Genomic DNA, 27753 nt, shown 5'->3' on the forward strand with positions numbered 1-27753 from the left:
GGGATCCCAGACTCACCATAACTGGGAAAAGGGACCCAAATAAGGACCCAACAGCAGGTAAGCCAAAAGAATTAGAGCTTAATCTCTCCCTCTTGGAATTTAAGAGACTTCAAATGGGGATGGACTGACCTTTTGTTGGAATGCTTCAGTGAATCGTTGACTGGCCTCTTGTTGGAGCTTGCACATTTTTTTTGAAAAAAGATTGCTGATATTAGGTCTCAGTTTTTCTCTACATAATTTATTGAGTATTTAGATGTACCCAGTTCAAACTCTAATGATGTGATGTCTCTTGATAAATATCGTCACAATTTTAAGGAAGTTAATTTGAATCAGATAGGTAAGGCCATCACCTGCTTTAGTAAAGGTTACTGTTACTTGGACCCTTGTCTGGCTTCTTTGTTGAAGCATCTCCCAAATGAGGGAATCTCCTGGCTGTTGTTTCTGGTCAATTTGATGCTACATCTGGGCTATTATTCAGCCAGTATAAGTTCTATAATTCTTTTTCTAAAGATCGACTCAAGTCTTCATCTGATTGCTCGAACTACAGACCTATTGCAAATATTCATTTCTTGGCCAAGATATCTGAATCTACTGTAAGGTCTCAACTTCAGGAATATTTGGATTTATTTGATATACTCGATTTGTCATAAACCTAGATTTAGAACATATTACAGTACAGAAACCTGCAGTGCTAGTTAGTAAGGGTATTCATTCTGTTCTCATGTAGTTGAATTTATCAGCTGCCTTTGATGTGGTTGACCATGATTTATTATTATTTAGATTGAGTCAAATTGGTCTTGCTGGTGGAGTGTATGATTGCATTTTCTATATTTGAAGAAATAAGAAAACCAAAGTGACTATTAATAATGAGAGCTCCTCCTTCTGGAAACCTGGCTGTCCCCTATATTTAATAGTTTTTTAGGGGAGCTGTTCACGTCTATGAATTTGTCTGTCTTTATTTATGCAGACAATGTTCAGATTATTTTTCTAGTCACATCTACTGTATCTAGATGGATGTTTGACAATTGATTTAAGCTTAATACAGAAAAGACTCTAATGTTGGGGCAATGGTAAATCTTTACCATTTCCTTCTTCAAATCCCACATTAGGAGGTAAGTGATCCAACTTCAGAAAGCATTGAAAAGTCTAAGTGTTTGGATTGAACTTGATCTGAATGGAGACACCTGTGTTAAGAAATTAACTACTTCCGTTTTTCTAAAGCTTAGATTATTTCTGTGTCTTGTACATTCTTATTTTTCATTACACAATTTGTAAAAATTAGTTCAAACTCTGATTTAAATTTTTTTTTTCTAGAATTGATTATTGCAATTCTCATCACTTGGGTGTGTCATCTAAATCTGTGACTAAAATCCAATTGCTACAGAACATCGCTTCGTGTGTAATTTTTTCTAAATCCAAATGTTTCAGATTCTTCACTGGTTGCCTGTTCAGGCCAGGATTCACTTTAAGGTTTTATGTTTGTTTTTTAAGATCATGAATTGTTTCTTTCCACAATATCTTTCTTCTTTAATTGTTCTTCAACCTCTTAAAAGTACTACTGGGCTGCTGCATGCTAACAAACTCCAATCTCCTTCTTTTTTCAGACCTAGATTAGTTTCTGCCACTAAGATTTTTTTTTCCATTTATTGTGATTTCTATTTGGAATACTCTGCTTTCCGAAATTCAGATCAAAACTAATTATTTAAGGTTTCAGAAATTATTTAAATCTTGGGTTTTCTCTCAGTACTACTCAAGTGCCACTCGTAATCTACAATATGGTTGTTTTTCAATTGTATAATGCATATTATGTTTCTTCTTTACATTGTTGTAAATGGTTCCGAGCCTTGGGAGTGATATGGCTTATAAAATCTGGTAAGTTATGTTGTGAGATAGCAGATGCCAGATAAGGAGGACCGTGAATCATCTTCTGATCGAAGGAGTGAAGCCAGAGGACGATGGTCAACCTGCACCAAGAGGATCACAGGCAAGATTATCGGATTAAACTCAAAGAAGCGAAGAGAGAAATACAGCTAGTGAAAGCACGGGCAGAAGAAAAATGGCTAAAGAGGTTGAGAGATGACAAGACCTTTTTCAGATATATTGGGGGAGGAGGATTGGAATTGGTAGACTGAAAGAAGCTGAACATGGCTATGTGGAGAGTGATGAGGATAAAGCGAACATGTTAAACAAATACTTTTCGGTGGAAATAACAATCTTGTATTTACTATAAATCATTATATTGTTTTTAACGATTGAATTTTTTTCTCATATTGCATTTGCATTGTATGCAACAATCTATGGTTTTATACATGTTTTTTACTTTTATATTTAACTTATGTTTGTGTTATGCTATTTTGTAGAGATTTTTTTTTTACTCCTGAGGCAGGCACATGATGCGCCAAAACGCAGGACTCTGTCGCGTCATCTTGCTAATGGTTTAAGTTGATCAACTGTTAATATACCGTGTTGGAACTACATTGGTCTGTCTCCTTTTCTTTTTGTTTCTTTGGAACTGTGTATATGCATATGGGTTCGACTGAGACTATGTATACAGCTGTTTTATTACAGTCCCTTTATTAGTAGCTGTATACACAGTCATCCTGGTGACTTATTCCTTGTGCTCCACTGACTCTTGTGACTCTTGTGCTCTGCTGCTGATTTTGTGTGTGGTTGTTGATTTTCTCTGTGTTTTTGGACAGCAGAGATATCGGCACGATGTTTATTTTTCAAGAGGTTCCAATGTCAGTGCTCTTATATCAAACCATATTGTGTCATGATCACTATTATGTAGGTGGGCATCCAAATGGACATTGGAAATACTTCCACAATTTGTGAGCACTAGATCCAGCATCGATCCTTTCCTCATGGGTCCTGTCACCATTTGTCTGAGCAAGGCACTTTGACAGACATCCACAATCTCTGTACTTCTTTCCGATTCTGCCAATGGGACATTCCAATCCACATCAGGCAAGTTGAAATCTCCTAACAATAGCACCTCCCCTTTCATACCAAGCTTTTGAATACCTTCTATCATATCCTTGTCCAGCTTCTTCGTTTGTGCAGGAGGTCTGTTGATAATGCCCATGTGAATACAGGCTCCATCTCTTTCCAAGACAATCCAAATAGCTTTTTTATTTCCTCAGGTTCCCCGCATTTCAGTCTATCTGATATTGTTTTTCACATACAGTGCCACTCCTCTACCTCCTTGGCCCTCCGTATCCTTCCTAAAAAGATTGTAGCCCGCTTTGGTCACATCCCATTCATGGGAATGATTGAACCATGTCTCTGTAATAGCAACAATATCCAACTTTTCCTCAAACATCAGGGCTTGCAGATGTTGAACCTTTTTACTCAGACTACAAGCATTTGTGCTCATTGCTTTCCATGTGCTAAATAAGTTTGAATGGTTTTCTATATCAGCATGACCTTTCCCTCAGCCATCATGTTTTTTTCTGCGGGTGACTTTCTGAATTCCCTCTAGTTTAAATATCTAGAAACATACTGTCTGAATTTGTCCCCAAGGATCCTTTTTCCTGTCGCAGAAAGATGTAGCCCATCATTACAGTACAGCCTGTCATTTTTTTCCACATATTACCTCATCCTCCTATGCATCTAAAACCTTCTTTACACCAAGATTCAAGCCACTTACTACTACTATTACTACTTGACATTTCTAAAGCGCTACTAGGGTTACGCAGCGCTGTACAATTTAACGTTGAAGGACAGTCCCTGCTCAAAGGAGCTTACAATCTAAAGGACAAATGTACATTACTCTGTTTTACGTAGTCTTTCCTCTCTCTTCCCTCATGTAGGAATTACTTCAGAAAAAGCTGCAGTCTGAAGCAAAGACTTAGTCCCTCCCCAAGTTTCTGGAATGCTCTCTGTATCTTAAACTTGCTATTATTAGCCAGGTCACTTGTCCGCAGTTGCATTACAACAACCTTGCTCTCTTCTCGGATAACATTCAAAACCCCTGCAAGTGAAAAGGGATTTTTTTTTTAATCTTTAAAAGATAAATGGAGGTAAAGTCAGCAGATTATCAAGGCCATATTAAGAAAAGATTACAGATTAGTATCAATCAAACCAGATTGATACAGATTAGTATCAATTGATACAGATTAGTATCAATCAAACCAAGTAATAGAAAATCACAGATTAGCTAAGGGGTACACTGGCAGCACTCTAAAAGCAAGAAAGTGTTATGGTTTTGTTCTGGTTTTTGCCTTTCACCAAAATGCTCTACAGATTGCCTCTCCTCCATAGTCTGTCACCAGACACAATGGCACCAAATTGATTAATCACAGGGAACCTTGCAGTAGAATGAAAACACAAACCACTATTCTGATAATACAAGCACCTTTAGAACAATTTTCAGCATAAAAATACAATGCAAGATAGCAATTATAAAGTTATAAACAATTAGGGTAAAGACACATATAGAAACTTAGAGGCCAGGACCCCAGCAAGTGAAAAGAGAGGAATTTTTTTTTCCTTAAAAGATAGATTGGAGGGTAAAGTCAATAGATTATCAAGGAAATAAGGGCGGAGGTAAGATCAGATTAGTATCAAACAAACCAAGTCAGAAAATTCACAGTTCAGCAGGTGGCAGCACTCCAAAAAGCAAGAAAGTGTTCTGGTTTTTTTTTTTTTTTTTTTTTTTAAACCAAAATGCTCTACAGACTGCCACTCCTCCACAGTCTGTTAGTCACCAGATACAATTTATTTATTTATTTAGGTCATTTATACCCCGCATTTTGCCGCAGTTTAGCAGCCTCAAAGCGGCTTACAATGAACTAATGAAATAATTACAATGAGAATTGAGAGGGTAGAAGGAACAGAGAAAGGAAGGAAGGGAATATAAATACAATCTTAAAACAAATAAATAAGTAGGCAGGGAAATGAAAGCAAAAAAGAGGAGGAAGGAAGGAAAAGTCCAAAATCAGGTCTTGACTTGCTGAGACTCATTATCATTAAGGCAGGCGAACAGGACAGCAAAGCCGAGAAGGTAGTGATAGATGCCTGAGACAAGCAGTGTAGGTGATGACCGCGGCCTGCGGGAGACATTGGAAAGGCTGGTGAAGAATCGGGACACAAAGGCGCCAGGGAAGTGCTGATTGAGCGGCGTCAAACATCCGCCTTGCAGATTATCATCGTGTTGAACCGGCAGTGCCGAGGATGGAGATGAAGATGGAGAGCACCGGTCCGCGATCTCCGCCAGCCGGGCCTGCAACTCTGGTATGCTCCAGCACACGTAGCCTGGCAGCTCCACTTTACCAACGGCCCCATCGCACGCCATGGTGCTCGCTCAGCAATGACCGGCCTGCTGGATCGCTCTCCTCAGTCCCCAGACGCTGAAACCGCAGCAGCGATCAGATGACAGGAGGGAGGTTGCTGGCAAATAACAGCTGACCAGCGTCAAGACGGGGCTCCTCCTCCGAAACCACTCTCAGGCAGTGAGACTCCGATAGCGATCAGCTGAAAGGAAGAGGTTATTGACCAACAACAGAGGTGAACGGCGACGAAGGCGGGCACCTTAGGGAAGGCCCGCTGTGCGGGGAAAGTCAACGGCCGTGCAGACTCGCTGGTCGTGTGGTCAAAAAGACTGAAAGCAACCAAGGGGAACTCAGCGGATACTAATGAAGGCAGTCCTGATCAAAATCTGGCAGAAATACAACCAAACAACGGGGAAGATCGGCGACGGTACCCGGAGCCAACGGTTCTGGAGTCCGTTAATCAGCGGCCATTTTGGCAGGTCTTATCTGTTAAAGTTTCAGTTTAAAACTATGGGGGAAAGGGTTGTATACTATGAAACTAGTTATTGCTTTCTGCTTTTATTTTTTTTCTTTTAATTTTTTCTAAGACTGAATCTAGGCCAGGCTGTGTGATAATGCTGTGTGGCAGAAAATTCAAGTTTTAAAACTATGGAGAAAAGGGTATGGAGACTAGTTAATAAAAGTTTGCTTTTTAAAAAAAATTTCTGCCTTTATCAAATAACCTACAGCTCCTTTTTTAAACCCCAATCTTTGTTGCTGTTGGAGTAGGATATTGGTCTAGATGGACACTATTGGTCTGACCTAGTATTGCTATTCTTATGTTTTTTATGGTCATGTCAGAGCTCATAATTTCAGAATCATGACTGCGCTGGTAGTCTACTTGAGATCAGCCTCCTTTGTGGAGATTTCCAAGGCTGTAATGTGGTTTTCTGTCTACATATTCACATCTCAGTGCTGCCTTGAGCAGGATTCCTGACAACAGTTGGTTCAGTCAGAGAGTTCTATAGAAATTAGTTGGAGTATAGAATACAACGCCACCATCATAGGCCCATTTTTATTCTGTTACAAGCTGCACCTGCACAACAGGAATGTATATATGTTGTAGGTGAATTGGTTACTGGTTGGATTTGCCTGTTCCAAGTCCCTATTGTCTATTGTTTTTGGTGAGCCTGGCAGCTAAGGATACCCATTTGTGGTAAGTAGTGTCCTGCTTGACCTCGAGAAAGTGAAGTTACCTGTAGCAGGTATTTTCCGAGGACAGCAGGACACAAGGTTTTCTCCGAGGACAGCAGGACACACATTACAACATACCCTCCTTCCTCCCCTAGGAGTTGTATAAGTTCTTTAAGCATTTTAATATACTGCTAGTTCCGTGCACTCATGTTGGGTGTGAAGGTACTCGTGGAGGCACAATATGGTGCTACCAAAAGTTTCAGTAGAATGCTGGGTAGTGTCTATTCTGGGCTCTATTGGATGATGTTGCCCATATGTGTGGTAATGTGTGTCCAGTTGTTCTTGGAGAACAACTGCAACAGGTAAGTAACTCCGCTTTCCTAGTATTGTGTTGTAATCATTTAAATTATTTTCATAATCAAACAGAATAGATTTTGTTCTGCCCCCAAAATACAAAGGGTATGTTTCAACGTACAGATCTTTGTTTAATGAAATATTTGGATTATGAGCTTGGACCAGAGTTTAGGTACATTTTAAGCTCTCTGCTATAAATTTGTTTTTTTCATTAGAAACTGGGATCAGTCTGATAATATAATATTGCCTGGTATATTTCAGATATACCTATGGAAAGCCTGTGAAAGGAAATGTAACAATCACTTTGGTGCCATCGTCAATTTGGGTTGCAAAAAAAAATATCACCAAAACACTCAAGGTAAGATTTTTTTTTTTAATTCTCTAGGATGATGTCAGCAATAAAGAAGTCATTGTGGACTGAATTCTGTATGTGGTGCTGAAAAATTGACATTGATAAAAATTAGTTCTAAATAAATGACGCTCAGAGTTGGGCACAGTTTATAGTGTTTGGCACCAGGATCCATCACAAGGATTAACACCATGTAAAACTTGCTGTAAATTCTTGTGCCTAAATTAGGCACAGATTCCTTGTTCATTAAAAAAAACTGTGTGCTAATTTCAGGAATGTCCCTGATCTGTCCATGCCCCTCCCAATACCTGTGCCCCCTTTTTGGATCCAGATCCCGGCGCCTAAATATATGCACATAAATTTTAAATCAATGCTAATTATTGTTGATAATTTATTAGTGCCCAATTATCAATGCTAATTGGCTCATTTATCAATTAAATTGCACACACAAATATGGGTGCACACCCAAAATACATGTGCAGTTTTGAGCGCCATAGATAGAATTAGAGTGCAAATCTATGGTTATTTGCTTAGGCATTCTGGTCTCCCAAGGTTTGATTCCCTTGCAGAGGGGTTTGATCCCATTAACATCTGGTTCATACTCTGGTTACACCATGTTTTCTAAAATGTTGCTTAAATGCATTGGTGTGTAGTTGGTGGGCATATTTATGAGTGGAGTCAGGGTGAAGTGCATAATTACATCCATAAATTATAGAAACTATAATGCACGTTTGTTGTTGTAGTAATCTAGGGCTGGTGTATCTGGTCACACCTAAATTATCTATTCATATTATATTATTTATTGAATTTCCATCCTAGGGGGTAATTTTATAAAGGTTTTTCTGTGAGTAAAACACATTTTTATCATGGATACCAGGAAAAAAGGCCCGTTTCTGACACAAATGAAATGGGCGCTAACAAGGTTTTCCTCAGAGTGTGTATGTTTGAGAGAGTGTGTGTGAGTGACTGTGTGAGAGAGAGAGTGAGTGTGTGAGTGAGACTGGGTGCGAGTGTGTGTGAGAATGAGTGTGTGTCAGGGCCCCCCCTCCCTCCCAGTTACAGTTTCCCCCCCCTCTCCCTCCCAGGGTCGTCCCCCTCCCCCTTCCCAGTTCCAGGGCCTCCCTACCTCCCAGTTCCAGGGTCGGGCTCTCCCCTCCCTTCCTCAGTCACCTTTACCTCGACAGCAGGTAGGCACAGTGATGGAACCTGGAGTAGTGTAGGAGGTCCAAGTTGAATACAGCGAAGCAGAGCAGGCACTATCAATGCCTGCAGCACACGGGACAGGTTTTCTTCAGTCAGCAGCTGTGCTGCTGTAGTGATGGCCAGTGTCTTTGCAGCTAGACTCCTTTCAGAGCAGTTGGTCCAGGTAGGAGTTCTGCGCGAGGAAGTAAGTGAGGCGTTTGTTTGTTCAGGTCAGGATTTAAGTGGGTGAAGGATTTCAGCGCGAGGAGGGCTCCGAGGGCGGGACACGTCGCGAGGAACTGAGCCAGCTGGCTGTTCAGATCAGCAGGGCTCCAAGGGCAGGAGGGCTCCGAGGGCGGGACATGGCGCGAGGAACTGAGCCAGCTGGTTGTTTCTTCAGATCGGGAGGACTCCGAGGGCAGGGCTATGAGAGCGATTGCGATTGCCTGTGGTTGATTCCTTCTGTTTCTGACGTCGCGTTAGCATACAGCCTTCCCTGCCCTCGGAGGGCGGAGCGATTACGAAGCCTACGAATACTTCAGGGCTTCATTGCCACGCTGCCACGGAGTCAGCTTCAGAACGTTGGAGGTGAGAATTATTATATTAGATATGCTTTTATAAAATTGCACATGGGTATACATGCGTAAAAAGTAGGTGTACTAAAAAGATTGTGCTTACTTTAATGTGGTAGTTTGTGTATGCATTCCTGAGGCATAGTTTGATTGTAAGCTCCTTTGAGCAGGGACTGTCCTTTTTTGTTAAACTGTACAGTGCTGCGTAACCATAGTAGCGCTCTAGAAATGTCAAGTAGTATAGTTTGGGTGGAGCTGGGGTACAGTTTTGAGATATGCACATATTTTATAAAATAGAGGTGTGAGAGATCAGTCTTAGGACGTTGAGGAATGCTGTATTCCTACAACCATAGTGTACATGCAGCTGGGTGGGCTCTTCCAGTAAATACAAGGGAGACTCCAAAGTACTTGTATGTAAAGATTTATTGCAGTTGCACCAAAAGACTCGACACAGCAGCTGTATTTCGGCGTGAAGATGCCGGCCACAGTCTGTATACTATTTGTATGTAGTTGGTCTAATCCTTTGTGCAGGAAAATGGGAAATGTTGCTAGACAACAATATTCTAAATAAGAAAGCAGCTAAGGTTTATTTATTTGTTACATTTGTATCCCACATTTTCCCACCTATTTGCAGGCTCAATGTGGCTTACATAGTACCGTGAAGGCGTTCACCAACTAAATACATAGTGATGTTGTAGTCTAATGAGGTTCATAGTTACAGAGACATAGGAATAGTAGAGAAGAAGAGATATGTAGTGTTCATTACGAGCTTAGATTATGTTGTTTTGCAGGGTTTAGGTACTTAGGTTGGGTCGGTAGGGTATGCCTTTTCGAACAGGTGGGTCTTTAGTGATTTCCGGAAGTTGAGATGGTCGTACATTGTTTTCACAGTTTTTGGTAATGCATTCCACAATTGTGTACTTATGTAGGAGAAGCTGGATGCATAAGTTTATTTATATTTGAGTCCTTTACAGCTTGGGTAGTAGAGATTTAAGTATGTTCATGTTGATCTGGTTGCGTTTCTGGTTGGGAGGTCTATGAGGTCGTCCATGTATCCCGGGGCTTCGCCATATGTAATTTTATGGACCAGGGTGCAGATTTTAAAAGCAATACATTCTTTGATTGGAAGCCATTGTAGTTTTTCTCGGAGCGGTTTGGTGCTTTCGAATCGCGTTTTTCCAAATAAAAGTCTGGCTGCTGTGTTTTGAGCAGTCTGAAGTTTCTTTAAGAGTTGCTGTTTGCATCCCGCATAGATTCCGTTGCAGTAGTCAACGTGGCTTAGTACCATTGATTGTATCAGGATGCAAAAACTTTCCCTCGGGAATAATTTTTTCATGCGTTTAAGTTTCCACATAGAGTGGAACATTTTCTTGGTTGTAGGGTTCACTTGGCTCTCGAGTGTGAGGTTCCGGTTGATTGTGACCCTGAGAATTTTCAGGCTGTCTGAGATACGGAGGGTGTAATCTGGGGTGTTTAAGTTTGTGGGTGTATTTGTGTTGTGTTGGGATGAGAGGATAAGGCAATGCGTTTTTTCTGTGTTGAGTTTTAATTGGAAAGCATTTGCCCATGAGTTCACAGTATACAAGAAACTCTGTGAAAAACAGTAACCTTTGGACTATGCCATACACAAGGGTGCCTTCTCTGTCATGGATTCTGGGTATCATTTTTATTGATGATTGAGTCCCTTCCTTCCAAAGGCTATGCATGCTGTCTTTTAACATTCTATGCAGCAGCTGACTTGGGAGGTGGAGGACTGGATCTGTGTCTCAAGCCACACATCTTTAGAATGATAGTGAGCAGTGCTGATACTAGGCTACCCTTTTCTGATTTTTGGGATTAATTGTTTAAACAAAATAGTATATAGAATTAGTAAGGTAAGACATGAGTTATACAGAGATTTCCAAACTGAGTTCTGTGAGCTCTTCCCAGGGTTTCCCCAAGCAAGGAAGTCAGTAGTGTACTTCAGCTGCCAACACCGGTACTCCAACACATGCTCAGGTCAACTACATGAACTGAGCATGCGCGGGAAAGCTGGTGTCAGTGGCTGAAGTATGCCACCAACTTCCTCGCTGCTCAAGCAGTATGGGCACAGACTTCTTTGGCTAACGAAAGTAAACATTAGACCCCTCCAAAGCAGCATGTGGTAGTCAGGGGGAGGGGAAAGATACTGGATTAAGAATGTGTGAGGGTGGGGTCTGAGAGAGGAGGAGAGAATCCAAATTAAGGTGGGAGGAAGAGATAAATGCTGATTAGTGCTTTTTTTTTCTCCGAGGACAAGCAGGCTGCTTGTTCTCACACTTGGGTGGACATCCACGTCGGCCCAGGATCGGATGTTTTGCTAGCAAAAATCTCAAAAATCTTCCAGAGTCTTCTGGCGCATGAGCGGCGCGCACCGGTTTCCTGCCTGTCATGTGAGTAAGGAACTCAGTATTTTTTCCTCCGCGTCTGAGGTGACACATTTTACTGCTGTGTTCCTCTCGGCCCAGGAAAGAGTCTGTGTGTATTGTTTCCTTTTTCTTCGTTTTTCCTTCTTTTTTGTCGCCTTTATACAAAAAAAAAAAAAAAAAAAAAGTAGAATAGTTCCCTTTATTTTCTTAGTTTTAGTCTACTACTACTACTACTTCTTATCATTTCTATAGTGCTACTAGACGTACTGTGAGAGTGCAGGTGAAAGGGGATCTGGGAAGGCACGAAGAAAGGGGGTGCAGGGAGCCGGGGAATCCCAATGGGGCAGATTTCATGTGCACAACACCCACATTCAGAAAGCTGGGCTACTGGAGGCAGAGAGGTTGGCTGGGTTAAGGAAGAAGGGGAGGAACTACCAGTCCCAGAATCCTTCTCTTCCCCACCCGGCTGTGCAAGAGTTAGGGGAGGAGATAGAAGATTGGGAAATGGTCTCTGAGGAAGGTGATGAGGGCCAGCTGGAGAGATTGGGGTGGGGGAAATTGAAGAGGAGGATAAAATGGAGATTACTGAAGGGCTAGAGGAGGAACAGATGGAGATTGGAGCTCTGGCTCATACCCGAAAAGCTGCTGTAAGAGGGTGGCTAGCTGTGCCTTGGAGAGACTGGTGGAAGACCGGAGGAGAGAGGCTGAGGCGCTGGGGAAGATCTCTACTAAAGAGGGAACAGGTGCAGCCCGGGAAGAGAAAGAGGGCTGGGCACAATTGAAACCCCAGCCTGAACCAGGTGGGAACCAAGCTGTGTAACTGTGCTGTAAGGAGGTGCAAGAAAGACTGTGTAAACTGTTTCCTACTGAAAAGGTCTGGGCTGCAACCTACTAAGCTACTGTGTTTTCTTTCTGATAATGTACTGTTCCCTAAGAGAAGTAATCTTAGGTCAAGTGAAGTGAAGTTATATGGACTGTTTTGAACCTGACTTGTGCTTTGGGTAGCAAGCCCTAAACAACCTGGAGTTAAGGTGTGCCTGGGTGTTTATGTTGACCTGAAGCAAGAAAATAAAAGCCCTTACTTATAAACGTTGTGCTTTGAATGTGCCTCTGTGAAAGGAACGGAGGGAGGAAGGAGTCCTGGAAGTTCTCAGGGCCTGGAGCTGAGGCTCAAAGCAGCCAGATTGCTGTGGAGGGAGGCAGCAGCCGTGTGAAGAAGAAGGCAGCTAAGCAGGGTCGAGCCTGGCTGGGTCCTGGAAGGGTGACCCATCTACAGTACGCAGCGCTGTACACTTGAACATGAAGAGACAGTCCCTGCTCGACAGAGCTTACAATCTAATTAGGACAGACAAACAGGACAAACAAGAGATAAGGGAATATACCTAGTTTGAGAACAGACACTTGCTCAGTCATCAGTTGTTTGTATGAGATATTATATACCCTAATAACGCCCCTTTCCCTGATGCTTGGGACTAGGTTTAAGTTTCTTTTCTTTTCGCCGTGGCCGTCTTTTAGGCCGTGCGGCCGGGTTTTGTTTCCCTTTTTGTGCCTTTTTAATTGGCACAATCGCGTCCTTTAATTTCGCAGACGCCGTTTTTCCGTCCATGTCATCGAAGACACCTAGTGGCTTTAATCACGGAACGGACACTTGCGAAACTGGTCGTTCCCTCTCTCTAATCCAGTGGTCCCCAAAAAAGAAGAGTCCCAGTACAGAGTCCATGGAGAGTCGGTAATGATGAAGTCTCAGCTACCTCATGATTCCGTGGTGGTGGATTCTGCACTCAAGAGAGTCAAGAGTACTAGGGACTATGCCTCAGCACCCCCAGGCAGAGAGTCTAGGAACTTGGATTCTTTTGGGAGGAAGATGTATCAGGCCACTATGCTCACAGCCAAGATTCAGACATACTAGCTCTACACGAGCATCCACTTGCAGAACTCAGTGAGGCAACTGTCTAGTTTGGTTGAAGCGCTTCCTCCGGAGCTGGCCGAACCTTTTCATCAGGTGGTCAGGCAGCAGAAGGCTTGTCGAAAATTCCTGGCCAGGGGTACTTACGACACTTTTGATGTGACATCCAGAATAGCTGCTCAAGGTATAGTGATGCGCAGACTCTCATGGCTGCATGTCTCTGACCTAGATCATAAGATCCAGCAGCGAATGGCGAATGTTCCTTGCCAAGGGGATAATCTTTTTGGTGAAAAAGTAGAGGATGTGGTCGATCAGATCAAAAAGCACCATGATGCTATGGATTCTCTCTCCTGCGGGGCGTCTTCTGCTACCACCTCCTTGTCTAGGAGGTTTTTTTGGAGGGAAGAGGAGTGCTCCCTATTCCTATAATAGGCGTAGGTACACTCCTGCTTCTCGGCAGCCTACCCAGGCTCAGTCCCAGCGCGCTCGTTCTTGTCAACAGCGTGCACCTAAGGCCCCTGTGGTTCCCCAGCAAAAGCAAGGGACGGGCTTTTGACTGGCTCCAGTGAAGCATAGCCACAATGCAAGTGTCCGTTCCAGACGACTTACCGGTTGGGGGGAGGTTAATATTTTTTTACCAAAGGTGGCCTCTTATAACCTCCGACCAGTGGGTTCTTCAAATAGTCCGGTTAGGATACACTCTCAATCTGGAATCCAACCCTCCAAAATGACCACCGGGCGTTCATTCTTACAGCTTCCAGCACAAGCAGGCACTTGCAGAGGAACTCTCCGCTCTTCTAAAGGCCCATGTGGTCGAACCCATTCCACCAGGGGAAGAAGGGCTGGGATTCTATTCCAGGTACTTCCTTGTGCAAAAGAAAACAGGGGGGATGTGTCCCATCCTAGACTTAAATTCCTAGTCCGAGAAAAGTTCAGGATGGTTTCCCTAGGCACCCTTCTTCCCATGATTCAGGAAAACGATTGGCAATGCTCTCTGAACTTAAAGGATGCCTATACCCACATCTCGATACTCCCAGCTCACAGGAAGTATCTTCGATTTCAGTTGGGAACTCGGCACTTTCAGTACTGTGTACTGCCCTTTGACCTTGTGTCTCCACCCAGGGTTTTCACAAAGTGCCTGGCTGTTGTCGCAACATCGCTACGCAGACTGGGAGTGCACGTGTTCCTTTATCTTGACGAATGGCTGGTGAAGAGCACCTCAGAGGCAGGCGCTCTAAAGTCCATGTGGATGACTATTTGGGTGCTAGAGCTACTGGGGTTCGAGATCAATTATCCCAAGTCCCATCTCGTCCCGGTTCAAAAATTGGAGTTCATTGGAGCTCTGTTGGACACATGGACATCTTGAGCTTATCTTCCCGAGGCAAGGGCAGACAATCTCCTGGCCCTCGTGTCCATGGCTCGAGCGTCTCAACTGATCACAGCTCGGCAGATGTTGAGACTCTTAGGACACATGGTCTCCACAGTTCATGTAACTCCCATGGCACGCCTGCATATGAGATCAGCTCAATGGACCCTAGCTTCCCAGTGGTGCCAGGCCACGGGGGATCTAGAGGATCTGATCCATCTCTCCACCGACTTTTGCAGTTCCCTTCAGTGGTGGACCATTCGATCCAATTTGACCTTGGGACGTCCTTTCCAAACTCCTCAACCACAAAATGTGTTGACGACGGATGCATCCCTGCTAGGGTGGGGAGCTCATGTAGATGGGCCTCACACTCAAGGAGCTTGGTCTTTTCTGGAAAAGGGTCTTCAGATCAACCTCCTGGAATTACGAGCGATCTGGAACGCTCTCAAGGCTTTCAGAGATCAGCTGTCCAACCAAATCATTCTGATTCAGACAGACAATCAGGTTGCTATGTATTACACCAAGAAACAGGGAGGCACCAGATCTCGCCCTCTGTGTTAGGAAGCCGTCCGGATGTGGCTTTGGGCGTGTCGTCACGGTATGTTTCTCCAAGCCATGTATCTGGCAGGCGTAAACAACAGTTTGGCCGACAGGTTGAGCAGGATCATGCAACCTCACGAGTGGTCGCTAAACATGGGTGTGGTCCACAAGATCTTCTGAGCGTGGGGCACCCCCTCAGTGGATCTTTTTGCCACTCAGATCAATCACAAAGTCCCTCAATTCTGTTCCAGACTTCAGGCCCACGACAGTCTAGCGTCAGATGCCTTTCTCCTGCATTGGGGGATAGGCCTTCTGTATGCGTATCCTTCCATACCTCTAGTAGGGAAAACTTTGCTGAAACTCAAGCAAGACCGCGGAACAATGAATCTGGTTGCTCCCTTCTGGCCTCATCGGATCTGGTTCCCTCTTCTGGAGTTGTCTTCCGAAGAACTGTGGAGATTGGAGTGTTTTCCGACCCTCATCACCTAGAACGAGGGGTTGTTTCTACATCCCAACCTCCAGTCTCTGGCTCTCATGGCCTGGATGTTGAGAGCTTAGAAATTGCCTCTTTAGGTCTTTCAGAGGGTGTCTCCCGAGTCTTGCTTGCTTCCAGGAAAGATTCCACGAAAAAGTGTTATTCTTTTAAATGGAGGAGGTTTTTCATCTGGTGTGACAGCAAGGCCCTAGATCCCTTTTCTTGTCCTACACGGACCCTGCTTGAATACCTTCTTCACTTATCAGAGTCTGGTCTCCAGACCAACTCAGTAAGAGTTCATCTTAGTGCAATTAGTGCTTATCATCAACGTGTAAAGGGTAAGCCTATCTCTGGACAGCCTTTAGTTGTTCGCTTCATGAGAGGTTTGCTTTTGTCAAAGCCCCCTGTCAAACCTCCACTAGTGTCATGGGATCTCAATGTCGTTCTCACCCAGCTGATGAAAGCTCCTTTTGAGCCACTGAATTCCTGCCATCTGAAGTACTTGACCTGGAAGGTCATTTTCTTGGTGGCTCTTACTTCAGCTCGTAGGGTCAGTGAGCTTCAGGCCTTAGTAGTACATGCACCTTGTATCAGGTTTCATCATAACAGAGTAGTCCTCTGCACTCACCATAAGTTCTTGCCAAAGGTGGTGTCGGAGTTCCATCTGAACCAGTCAGTTGTCTTGCCAACATTCTTTCCCCCGTCCACATACCCGCCCTGGTGAAGACAAGTTGCACACCTTGGACTGTAAGAGAGCATTGGCCTTTTACGTGGAGCGGACAAATCCCTATAGACAGTCAGCCCAGTTGTTTGTTTCTTTTGATCCCAACAGGAGGTTAGTCGCCATCGGAAAACACACAATCTCTAATTGGCTAGCGGATTGCATATCCTTTACTTATGCCCAAGCTGGGTTGACTCTAGAGCGCCATGTCACGGCTCATAATGTCAGAGCCATGGCTGTGTCAGTGGCTCACTTGAAGTAACATAGTAGATGACAGCAGAAAAAGACCTGCACTGTCCATCCAGTCTGCCCAACAAGATAACTCATATTTGCTGCTTTTTGTGTATACCCTACTTTGATTTGTACCTGTGCTCTTCAGGGCACAGACCGTATAAGTCTGCCCAGCACTATCCCCGCCTCCCAACCACCGGCCCCACCTCCCAACCACCGTCTCTGGCACAGGCACAGACCGTATAAGTCTGCCCAGCACTATCCTCACCTCCCAACCACCAGCCCTGCCTCCCAACCACCGGCTCTGGCACAGACCGTACAAGTCTGCCCAGCCCTATCCCCGCCTCCCAACCACCAGCCCCGCCTCCCGATCTTGACTAAGCTCCTGAGGATCCATTCCTTTGGCTCAGGATTCCTTTATGCTTATCCCACGCATGTTTGAATTCCGTTACCGTTTTCATTTCCACCACCTCCCGCGGGAGGGCATTCCAAGCATCCACTACTCTCTCCGTGAAAAAATACTTCCTGACATTTTTCTTGAGTCTGCCCCCCTTCAATCTCATTTCATGTCCTCTCGTTCTACCACCTTCCCATCTCCGGAAAAGGTTCGTTTGCGGATTAATACCTTTCAAATATTTGAACGTCTGTATCATATCACCCCTGTTTCTCCTTTCCTCCAGAGTTTACATGTTTAGTTCAGCAAGTCTCTCCTCATACGTCTTGTAACGCAAATCCCATACCATTCTCGTAGCTTTTCTTTGCACCGCTTCAATTCTTTTTACATCCTTAACAAGATACGGCCTCCAAAACTGAACACAATACTCCAGGTGGGGCCTCACCAACGACTTATACAGGGGCATCAACACCCCCTTTCTTCTGCTGGTCACAGCTCTCTTTATACAGCCTAACAACCTTCTAGCTACGGCCATCGCCTTGTCACACTGTTTCGTCGCCTTCAAATCCTCAGATACTATCACCCCAAGATCCCTCTCTCCGCCCATACCTATCAGACTCTCCCCGCCTAACACATACGTCTCCCGTGGATTTCTACTTCCTAAGTGCATCACTTTGCATTTCTTCGCATTGAATTTTAATTGCCAAACCTTAGACCATTCTTCTAGCTTCCGTAGGTCCTTTTTCATGTTTTCCACTCTCTCCGGGGTGTCCACTCTGTTATAGATCTTAGTATCATCCGCAAATAGGCAAACTTTACCTTCTAACCCTTCGGCAATGTCACTCACAAATATATTGAACAGAATCGGCCCCAGCACCGATCCTTGAGGCACTCCACTACTTACCTTTCGCTCCTCCGAGCGAATTCCATTCACCACCACCCTCTGGCGTCTGTTCGTCAACCAGTTCCTAATCCAGTTCACCACTTCGGGTCCTATCTTCATCCCATCCAGTTTATTTAAGAGCCTCCTGTGGGGAACCGGGTCAAAAGCTTTGCTGAAATCTAAGTAGATTACGTCCATAGCTCATCCCTGATTCAATTCTCCTGTCACCCAATCAAAGAACTCAATGAGGTTTGTTTGGCACGATTTCCCTTTGGTAAATCCATGTTGTCTCGGATCTTGCAACTTATTGGCTTCCAGGAAATTCACTATCCTTTCCTTCAGCATCACTTCCATTACTTTTCCAATAACCGAAGTGAGGCTTACCGGCCTGTAGTTTCCAGCTTCTTCCCTATCACCACTTTTGTGAAGAGGGACCACATCCGCCGATCTCCAATCCCTCGGAACCTCTTCCGTCTCCAAGGATTTATTAAACAAATCTTTAAGAGGACCCGCCAGAACCTCTCTGAGCTCCCTCAATATCCTAGGGTGGATCCCATCCGGTCCCATGTCTTTGTCCACCTTTAGCTTTTCAAGTTGTTCATACACACTCTCTTCCGTGAACGGTGCTCTATCCACTTCAATCTCATTTGTACTTTTTGCAGTCCATCGCGGTCCTTCTCCAGGATTTTCTTCTGTGAAAACAGAACAGAAGTATCTATTTAGCAAATTTGCTTTTTCTTCATCATTATCCACATAGCGGTTCGCAGTATCTTTTAGTCATTCTCCTTTCACTAATATACCTGAAGAAAATTTTGCCACCCCTCCTTACATTTCTAGCCATTTGTTCTTCCGTTTGCGCTTTCGCCAGATGTATCTCTCTCTTGGCTTCTTTCAGTTTCATCCGGTATTCCTCCTCGTGTCCCTTTTCTTGAGTTTTTTTGTATTTCTGGAAGTCGGCTTCTATTGAAGAGATTTGCAAGGTTGCAACATGGTCATCAGTCCACACATTCACATCTCACTACTGCCTTCAGCAGGATACCTGATGTGACAGTCGGTTTGGGCAGTCGGTGCTGCAGAATCTGTTTGGGGTTTAGAATCCAACTCCACCCTCCTAGGCCCATTTCTGTTCTGCTCCAGGCTGCTCTTTCACTTAGTTGTGTTTCTTTTCAGGTCAATCTCTGTTATGTCCTCGCCATTGCGAGGCCCAATTGACCAATGTTCATTGTTTTGAGTGAGCCTGGCAGCTAGGGATACCCCAAGTGTGAGAACAAGCAGCCTGCTTGTCCTCGGAGAAAGCGAAGATACTTACCTGTAGCAGGTATTCTCCGAGGACAGCAGGCTGATTGTTCTCACAAACCCGCCCTCCTCCTCTTTGAAGTTGTTCATTGTTCTCCTCTTGCTTTTGGACACTGAGGCCCTTACGCGACGGGCGGGAAACCGGTTCGCGCATGCGCGGTGCGCGCCGCTTGCACGCCAGAAGACTGGAAGATTTTTGAGATTTTTGCTAGCAAAATTTCTGATCCTGGGCCGACGTGGACGTCCACCCAAGTGTGAGAACAATCAGCCTGCTGTCCTCGGAGAATACCTGCTACAGGTAAGTATCTTCGCTATACTGGCTGCATCAGAGTTTTTGCAAAAACTGCAAGATTATACAAAAATATTCAGAGCTGTAACTGCATGATGTGGATTGCTATCAAAGAAAAATAATTCACCAATCTTAACAGCCAAAAAAGTCTATCGTATTCCGAAAAGCAATATCCACTTATCTTACTGTTACTATTAATCATTTCTGGAGGGTTAAGTGACTTGCCCAAGGTCATAAGGAGCTGCAGTGGGAATTGAACCACTAGGCTACTCCTCCCACTGCTAGAATGTAAAAATGGCACCAGAATTTTTAAAGTCATAGTCTTGATCACATGGGGGGGGGGGGGGGGGGGGGGGAGATAGAGGAACCAAAGCTGGATGGGACTTGGGGGGGGGGGGGTCCTCAGCGTAGAAAAGATATTTTCGGGGTTCTGCGATTTTAAAAAGTTTGGGAATCTGCTTTAATGCTTCAGTGAATTTTATTTTTAATCTCTTACAGATAAATGGATCAGTGAATTTCTCCTTTGACCATTTAGAGTTGGAACAACTAGTCACAAATAAACATCACTTTGACTATGATACTTCATCTTTACATGGACCAGTTGAGGTGGTGGCTGTAGTCACAGAATTTCTAACAGGTATGATATAGAAGGACATATAAATCATAATTTAAATGGAAGTGATAGGCCAGACATTCTGGAGTCTGATTACTGAAGTACGTTAGGTGCTGATTGCAGATTTTAACATGTGTAGAGATCCCTAATGTTTCTTCCAGTTAATGATTGACCATTTTATGTAACCCAGTAGGTTCCAGGATTGTAATGGTTGTTCTTACCATGAGGTAATGGTAGGAAAACTCAAACTGGAGGGAAATCTGACTTGTATCAATATTCAACCCTTTCCTTTGGCTAGTTACCTAGCTACTTGTCTGCCAGTTTTTAGCCGTTTACCTATTATCTAAATATATTAAGGAGTCAGAGATAGAAAGAAAGAAAGAAGAGAGAGGATAGTAGTAGTTACAATCAATTCACCTTAATGTCTTTTCATCTCTGTCTGGGGGTTCTCCTAAGTACAGCGGAATTCACTTTTCCTCAGCGACCCTCCAGACCGGTCAAGATGCTTGAGTTATGCACTCCTACCAGCAGAGGGAGACGGAGAAAACACTGAGCTTTGGATACTGTATATGTAACCTGTACAGAACCCCAACTAGCCAGTATTTTCTCAGTCTCAGCAGAGGTAGACGTACAGCCTGTGCAGTCTTCCTAATCTGGTGAGGTAAAAAAAAACAAAAACAAAGAAAGGGGAGGTTTTTTATAATTGGGATTTTCCCTTCCTATTTCAGAAGCCTGTGCGTGGTTTTAAACAAAAAAAAAAAGTGTTCTTCGGGGTTGTGGGTCCGGTGGGGCCCACTTTCCCCCCCCCCCTTGGGGTGTTACACCTGCTAGTCGGGTCCCTCCCCCTGTACTGCTCTCTCCCTCAGGTGGTGACAGCTTGTGCCTCGGCTCCTAGGTCTGCCCGGGAACCTTGAGTGTCTCATAATCAGCAGCTGTCAAGCTCCCTGCTACTTTATAAAAAAAAAGAAAAGATTTTTAATAAATAATTGAACAGAGAGCAGTGCCGTTTGGGAAGCTTGCCTGGCTGGAAGAGCAGTTCTTTGAAGCAGGTCGGTGTTTTCAGTGCAGGATTTGTCTCCCCTCCGATTTGGAGGATGTCGGCTGCTAAGCTGCTTCGGTGCCATGCGTGCTCGCACCGAGGCATCGAGACGCCGGGAGGTCAGTGTAGGCACTGCTGACAGCAGAAGCAGTTATCTGGGCCCCCCCCCCGAATTGGTAGCAGAGGCCCCGATAGCATCTGCGGCCCCTGGGGCATCGGGCTCGCAGATGGTAGCGTCGGAGGCGGGTGCTATTTTGGCGGGAATGGCCGCCATTTTGAATTCAGCTCGCCTGGCAGAACCTGGGGGTTTTGGGCCTGTTGCTCCATTTGTTAGGCTGTGGTAAATGAAGGTCTTGGGGGGGGGGGGAGAGTTCTTTTCCTCCGGAATTCCTTTGGACTCTGTATCAGGCCTGGAAATTGGGACCCCCCCAGGTGGAGTTTACAGGAGGGGGTAGTCCCGTTATTTCTAAAAGACCCCGTTTAGAGGGCACAGAAGACGTGGATTTTTATTATTCACCTTCAGGTTCTGAGGGTCCTCTCAGTGACATTGGGTAGCTAGATAGTTTTGAGAGTTCTCAGGAACCGGAGTGCGTTCTCTCTGGGGAGGATCCCTCAGTGGTCCAAATTTTTCATAGAAATGAACTGGCGGAGCTTATAGATCAGGTTTCTGCTACTCTTAAGTTTGAGCATGCTGAGATTCCAATCGCAGAGGCGAAGCAAGTGGATCCTTTGGTTAAAGGTATTCAGCATAAGGCGCAGACCTTTCCTATGAATAAAGGTCTCCGGGAGATGATTCTCAGGAGTGGCTATCACCTGATTCCCTGTGTAAAAAGTGTCTAGGGCAATGGCGAGGCTTTATCCTCTCTCTAAGGAGGATAGGGATTCTTTGAAAGCTCCCACAGTGAATGCACTAGTTACAGCGGTGACTAAGGCTACGGCTATTTCGGTAGATGGAGGGGCCGCGCTCCGTGATCCCCAGGATAGGAAGTTAGAATCTTTTCTTAAACTTAGCTTTGGTTTATCTGCTTCAGCCCTCCAGGCTTTGGTTTGCAGGGGTTTGGTAGCTCGAGCTTGTTTTCGCTGGGCTGAAAAACTCCTTGATGATTCGGTGGATATCAGGGTTTCTGGGGTCCAGGAGTTAGCCAAATTAGAAAGGGTTCGTCCTTTTTGTGTGATGTTAGGGAAGCTCGTCGTTATAGACCGGGTAGATCTAGTGGGACTTCTAGTGGTCGTTTTTTTCAGCGCACCCAGTCCTTTCGAGGGACCCGTCGTGGAGCGTGTGATTTCTCCTCGGGAGGTCCTAGTTCAGGGCGCAATCCCCAATGAAGGTGTGGGGGCCCAGCCTCTGGTGCGGGTAGGTGCTCAGCTGAGACAGTTTTCCCAGAGTTAGATTCAGATCACATCAGACCAGTGAGTCCTAGTGGTGGTTCGAAACGGTTACGCGTTGGAGTTCAAAGGTTCGCTTCCTGAGTTCTATCTGGAGTCCCCGTGTCAGTCTCGTGTCAAGAGGGCGGCAGTTCGGGACACCTTGCTTCATTTGATCAGTCTCGGAGCAGTGGTTCCCATTCCCCCTGGTCAGCAAAGAACAGGTTGCTATTCGATTTATTTTGTGGTCCCAAAAAAGGAGGGGTCCTTTCGGCCTATTTTAGATCTCAAAAGAGTCAATTCGGCGCTAAAGGTTCCCTCCTTTCGCATGGAGACGTTGCGTTCGGTCATTGTAGCAGTTCGGAGTGGGGAGTTCCTCACTTCTCTAGATTTGACAGAGGCTTATCCACGATTGTGCCCATGTTTCAGGCTCTCATGCATCTCGCCACCTGGTGTTTAGACCTGGTGGCTTCGATGGACTGTCTGTTTGCTGTTTCCAATGTTCCAGAAGTCATGCTGGTCCGGTCCGGATTTTCCAGCTTTCCAGACTGGCTTGGGATTTTTGGAACTAAGCAGCACCCTTACCTGGTGAACTCCCTTGTATGTTGCCTTTATTAACCACCTGGAAACTTTCTACTTTGCCTTGGCAACAGAGGTCTTCAATTGTGTTCTTGTCCTTGTTGGTCTGTTGCGGTTCCTGCCCTGAAAGCTAGCTTTGCCTGTCTTTGACCCTGCTGGTTTCCTGGTTTAGTCTACTGTCTGCTGCCTGCCCAAGACTCTGCTTGTTTCCTGGTTTATTCTACTGTCTGCTGCCTGCCCAAGACTCTGCTTGTTTCCTGGTTTATTCTACTGTCTGCTGCCTGCCCAAGACTCTGCTTGCTTCCTGGTTTATTCTACTGTCTGCTGCCTGCCCAAGATGCTGCTTGTTTCCTGGTTTATTCTACTATCTGCTGCCTGCCCAAGTCCCTTCTGGATTCCTGGTTTACTACTGATGGTCGCCAGCCTAAAGACTCTGTTGGGTTACTGGTTTCCTTTCTGCTTTGCTGCCTGCCTGTTTGATTCATGGACTATTCTCCTGCTTCTGCTTAGTGCTTCTGTTCCAGTCCAGCTGCTCCATTCTGGTCTGTGCCCGTCTGTCTGTGGTCTGCCTTGCCTCCTGTTTGGGTAATTTGCCTGCTGCTGTCGTTCCTCGGCAGTGGCCCAAGGGCTCACTTTTCCTCACTAGCGTGACAGATTGCCAAGGCCATGAGCTCGGCAAGATCACCCTTCCAGCCTAGGATTTTTTCGCCTGTTGGCAATCTGGGTCACCGCCCGGGTGTAGCTCCTGTTTCTCGGGTGAAGTTCGGTTCCAGTTTAATTATGGTTTTTGATCCTTTCATGACAATAAGTATTATCGTAGAATGCTTTTGTCTGATCCAGCCTTGAAGAAGCTTCCTGAAGCGGCAGCAGAGAGAAAGCGTGTCCGGGAGCTTATGATTGCTGAAAACCCAGTTTCTGCCATTGACCCTTTGATCCCGCTCTGCGAATACCACCGCCTACTTGTCTTCTATCCAGGCCTGTGGGATACTCTGGAGGCTGCCATTGAAAGAAAGCGTCTTGAGAATCCCAAGCTCCAGGCTTACCTGCAGTCCAGCCTGAGGGACACTTCTAGCCTAACTGCTGAGTCCAGCCTGTGGGGTGCTTCCCGCCGAATTGCTTCTGATTCCAGCATCCGAGTGGCACCTCCAGCCAAGCCTCTGAGTCTGGTCTGAATGGCGCTTTCAGCCAAGCCTCTGAGTCCGGTCCGAGTGGCGCTTTCAGCCAAGCCTCGGAGTCCTGTCCGAGTGGTGCTCTTAGCCAAGCCTCTGAGTCCAGTCCGAGTGGCGTTTCCAGCCAAGTCCCAGAGGCCAGGCCGAGTGGTGCGTCGTACCACGCCTCCGATTCCAGTCCAAGTGGCGATTCCACTCAAGCCTTCAATTCCAGTCCAAGTGATGCTTCTAACCAAGCCTCTGATTCCAGTCTGAGTGGCGCTTCGAACCGAGCCTCCGAGTCCAGTCCAAGTGGCGCTTCCAGCCAAGCCTTGGAGTCCAGTCCGAGTTGCACTTCTTGCTGAGTCCACCCTTCGTCCCAATTCCAGCCTAGAGGCTGAGCCTATGCCGAGTTCCATTTGCAGCCATGAGGCTAAGTCTAAGCCAAGCTCCAGTTCCAGCCAAGATGCTGAGTCTACTCCGAGTTCCAGTTCCAGCCAAGATGCTGAGTCCACTTCGAGTTCCAGGTCCAGCCAGGATACTGAATCCAGTCTCAGTTCCAGTTCCAGCCCAGATACGGAGTCTACGCCGAGTTCCAGTTCCAGCCCAGATACGGAGTCCTCGCCGAGTTCCAGTTCTAGCCCAGACGTTGAGTGCAGTCCGGGTTCCAGCTCCAGCCCAGATGCTGAGTTCACACCGAGTTCCAGATTCAGCCAAGAGGCTGAGTCCAGACCGAGTTCCAGTTCCAGCCCAGATATGGAGTCCACTCCAAGGTCCAGTTCCAGCCTGGATGCTGAGCCTACGCCGAGTTCCAGTTCCAGCCATGAGGCTAAGTCTAAGCCAAGCTCCAGTTCTGGCCAAGATGCTGAGTCCAAGCCGAGTTCCAGATCCAGCCAAGCTGCTAAGTCCACGCCGAGTTCCAGCTCCAGCGAAGCTGCTGAGTCCACACCGAGTTCCAGCTCCAGCCAAGCTGCTAAGTCCACGCCGAGTTCCAGCTCCAGCGAAGCTGCTGAGTCCACACCGAGTTCCAGCTCCAGCCAAGCTGCTGAGTCCACGCCGAGTTCCAGCTCCAGCCAAGCTGCTGAGTCTTCTCCAAGTTCCAGTTCTAGCCAAGATGTTGAGTCCAGGCCGAGTTCCAGTTCTAGCCAAGATGTTGAGTCCAGGCCGAGTTTCAGTTCCAGTCAAGATGCTGAGTCCAGGTCGAGTTCCGAGTCCAGTCAAGATGCTAAGTTCACTCTGGGTTCCAGACCTGATTCTTGTTCAAGTTCCAGCCCAGCTACCCCTGGTCGTGTTTTGAAACTCCTCCGTAGGTTTCATCATTCTTACCCATGGAGACCTGAATAACCCGTGGAGACCGAGGGAGCCTTGAGGGGGAGGTACTGTCACGATTGTGCCCATGTTTCAGGCTCTCATGCATCTCGTTACCTGGTGTTTAGACCTGGTGGCTGCGATGGACTGTCTGTTTGCTGTTTCCCATGCTCCAGAAGTCATGCCGGTCCGGATTTTCCAGACTAGCTTGGGATTTTTGGAACTAAGCAGCACCCTTACCTGGTGAACTCCCTTGTATGTTGCCTTTATTAACCACCTGGAAACTTTCTACTTTGCCTTGGCAACAGAGGTCTTCAGTTGTGTTCTTGTCCTTGTTGGTCTTTTGCGGTTCCTGCCCTGAAAGCTAGCTTTGCCTGTCTTTGACCCTGCTGGTTTCCTGTTTTATTCTGCTGTCTGCTGCCTGCCCAAGACTCTGCTTGCTTCCTGGTTTATTCTACTGTCTGCGGCCTGCCCAAGACTCTGCTTGTTTCCTGGTGTATTCTACTATCTGCTGCCTGCCCAAGTCCCTTCTGGATTCCTGGTTTACTACTGATGGTCGCCAGTCTGTAAACTCTGTTTGATTCATGGACTATTCTCCTGCTTCTGCTTAGTGCTTCTGTTCCAGACCAGCTGCTCCAGTCTGGCCTGTGCCCGTCTGTCTGTGGTCTGCCTTGCCTCCTGTTTGGGTGATTTGCCTGCTGCTGCCGCTACTTGGCAGTGACCCGCTCACTTTCCCTCACTAGCGTGACAATCTGCACATTCCCATTCGGGATTCCCATCAGCGTTTTCTTCGTTTTGCCATCTTAGGCAAGCATTTTCAGTTTTGTGTGCTGCCTTTCGGTCTTGCGACAGCTCCCCACACCTTTTCCAAGATTATGGTAGTAGTAGCGACGGCATTGCACAGGCAGGGCATTTTGGTGCACCCTTATCTTGATGATTGGTTGATTCGGGCCAAGTCCAAGACGGAGAGCGGAGTAGCTACAGCTCGAGTGGTGCATTTTTTGGAGTCCCTCGGTTGGGTGGTGAATCTGTCCAAGAGTCATCTCAGTCCGTCGCAGTCTCTGGAATATCTGGGGGTTCTATTTGATATGGTAAAGGGCCAGGTATTTTTACCACCCCTTCGGATTCTCAAGCTGCAGGATCAGATTCGTTGATTCCTTGCGGAGCGAACGCCGACGGCCTGTGCTTACCTTCAAGTTCTGGGGATGATGGCGGCACCCATAGAAGTAGTTCCTTGGGCCAGGGCACATAGGCGACAGTTGCAGTCAGATCTTTTGCGCCGTTGGGCTCCTCAAGCGCAGGAGTTGGGGATGCGTTTGCTGTTGTCCAGAATTCCTCGTCGCAGCTTGCACTGGTGGCTCCACACGGGCAACCTGGAAAAGGGAATTCCTTTGGTATCTCCAGAATGGATAGTATTCACTACGGATGCCAGTCTGACAGGCTGGGGAGCTCATTGTCTCGGTCAGGTAGCCCAAGGTCGGTGGTCTTGGGAGGAAGTTCAGTGGTCCATCAACTGTTTGGAGACTCGGGTCATTCGCTTGGCTCTTCAGTTCTTTCAGGTTCTCCTCGGCAAGGCGGTCAGAGTTCTTTGCGACAACGCCATGGCTGTAGCTTATGCCAACCGTCAAGGGGGCACAAAGAGCTGAGCATTCGCAGAAGAGGTGGCGCTTTTGTTTCGCTGGGCAGAAAGTCATCTTCAGGCTCTTTCGGCAGGACATGTAGCTGGGGTGGACAATGTGGATGCAGATTATCTGAGCAGGCATACTCTGGATCCCGGAGAGTGGGCTCTCCATTGGTCAGTGTTCAATTGCATTGTGTTGGAATGGGGCCTCCCAGTGATGGATCTCATGGTGACAGCAGGCAATGCACAAGTCCATTGGTTTTTCAGTCGCAGAGGAGACCCTTGGGCGGAAGAAATCGACCCGCTTCTTCTGCCATGGCTACAGGAGTTACTGTATGTTTTTCCACCGTGGCCCCTAGTCGGTCGAGTGGTTCAGCGCATCGAGCGTCACTTGGGTCTGGTGATTTTTGGTTGCTCCGAATTGGCCACGTCGTCCGTGGTACGGAGCTCTGGTGCATCTAGCGGAAGTAGATCCGATTTCTTTGACAGAGGAGGTTCTGTTGTGTCAAGGTCCAATTATAATGCCAGATCCATCTCCTTTCTTTCTTATGGCTTGGCTCTTGAGAGGCAAAGGATGAGAAAGAAAGGGTTTTCTTCTAGAGTTATCGCTACGAGGTTGAGTTCTCGCAAGCTGTCCACTTCTCGGGCGTATGTTCGTGCCTGGAAACTTTTTGAGCACTGTTGTCAAG

General features: G+C 46.1%; 1 protein-coding gene across 1 annotated transcript in view; it reads left to right on the forward strand.

Moving 5' to 3' along the window:
- CD109 (CD109 molecule) overlaps positions 1 to 27753 on the forward strand; it is a 538537-nt gene that overhangs the window by 96550 nt on the left and 414234 nt on the right. The window contains exons 8-9 of the mRNA XM_030199046.1: positions 7062 to 7158; positions 19890 to 20028. Of these exons, the coding sequence (XP_030054906.1) occupies positions 7062 to 7158; positions 19890 to 20028 (236 nt within the window). The remainder of the gene's footprint in view (positions 1 to 7061; positions 7159 to 19889; positions 20029 to 27753) is intronic.

Source organism: Microcaecilia unicolor, chromosome 3 (genome assembly GCF_901765095.1).
Source record: "Microcaecilia unicolor chromosome 3, aMicUni1.1, whole genome shotgun sequence".
Lineage (NCBI taxonomy): Eukaryota > Metazoa > Chordata > Amphibia > Gymnophiona > Siphonopidae > Microcaecilia > Microcaecilia unicolor.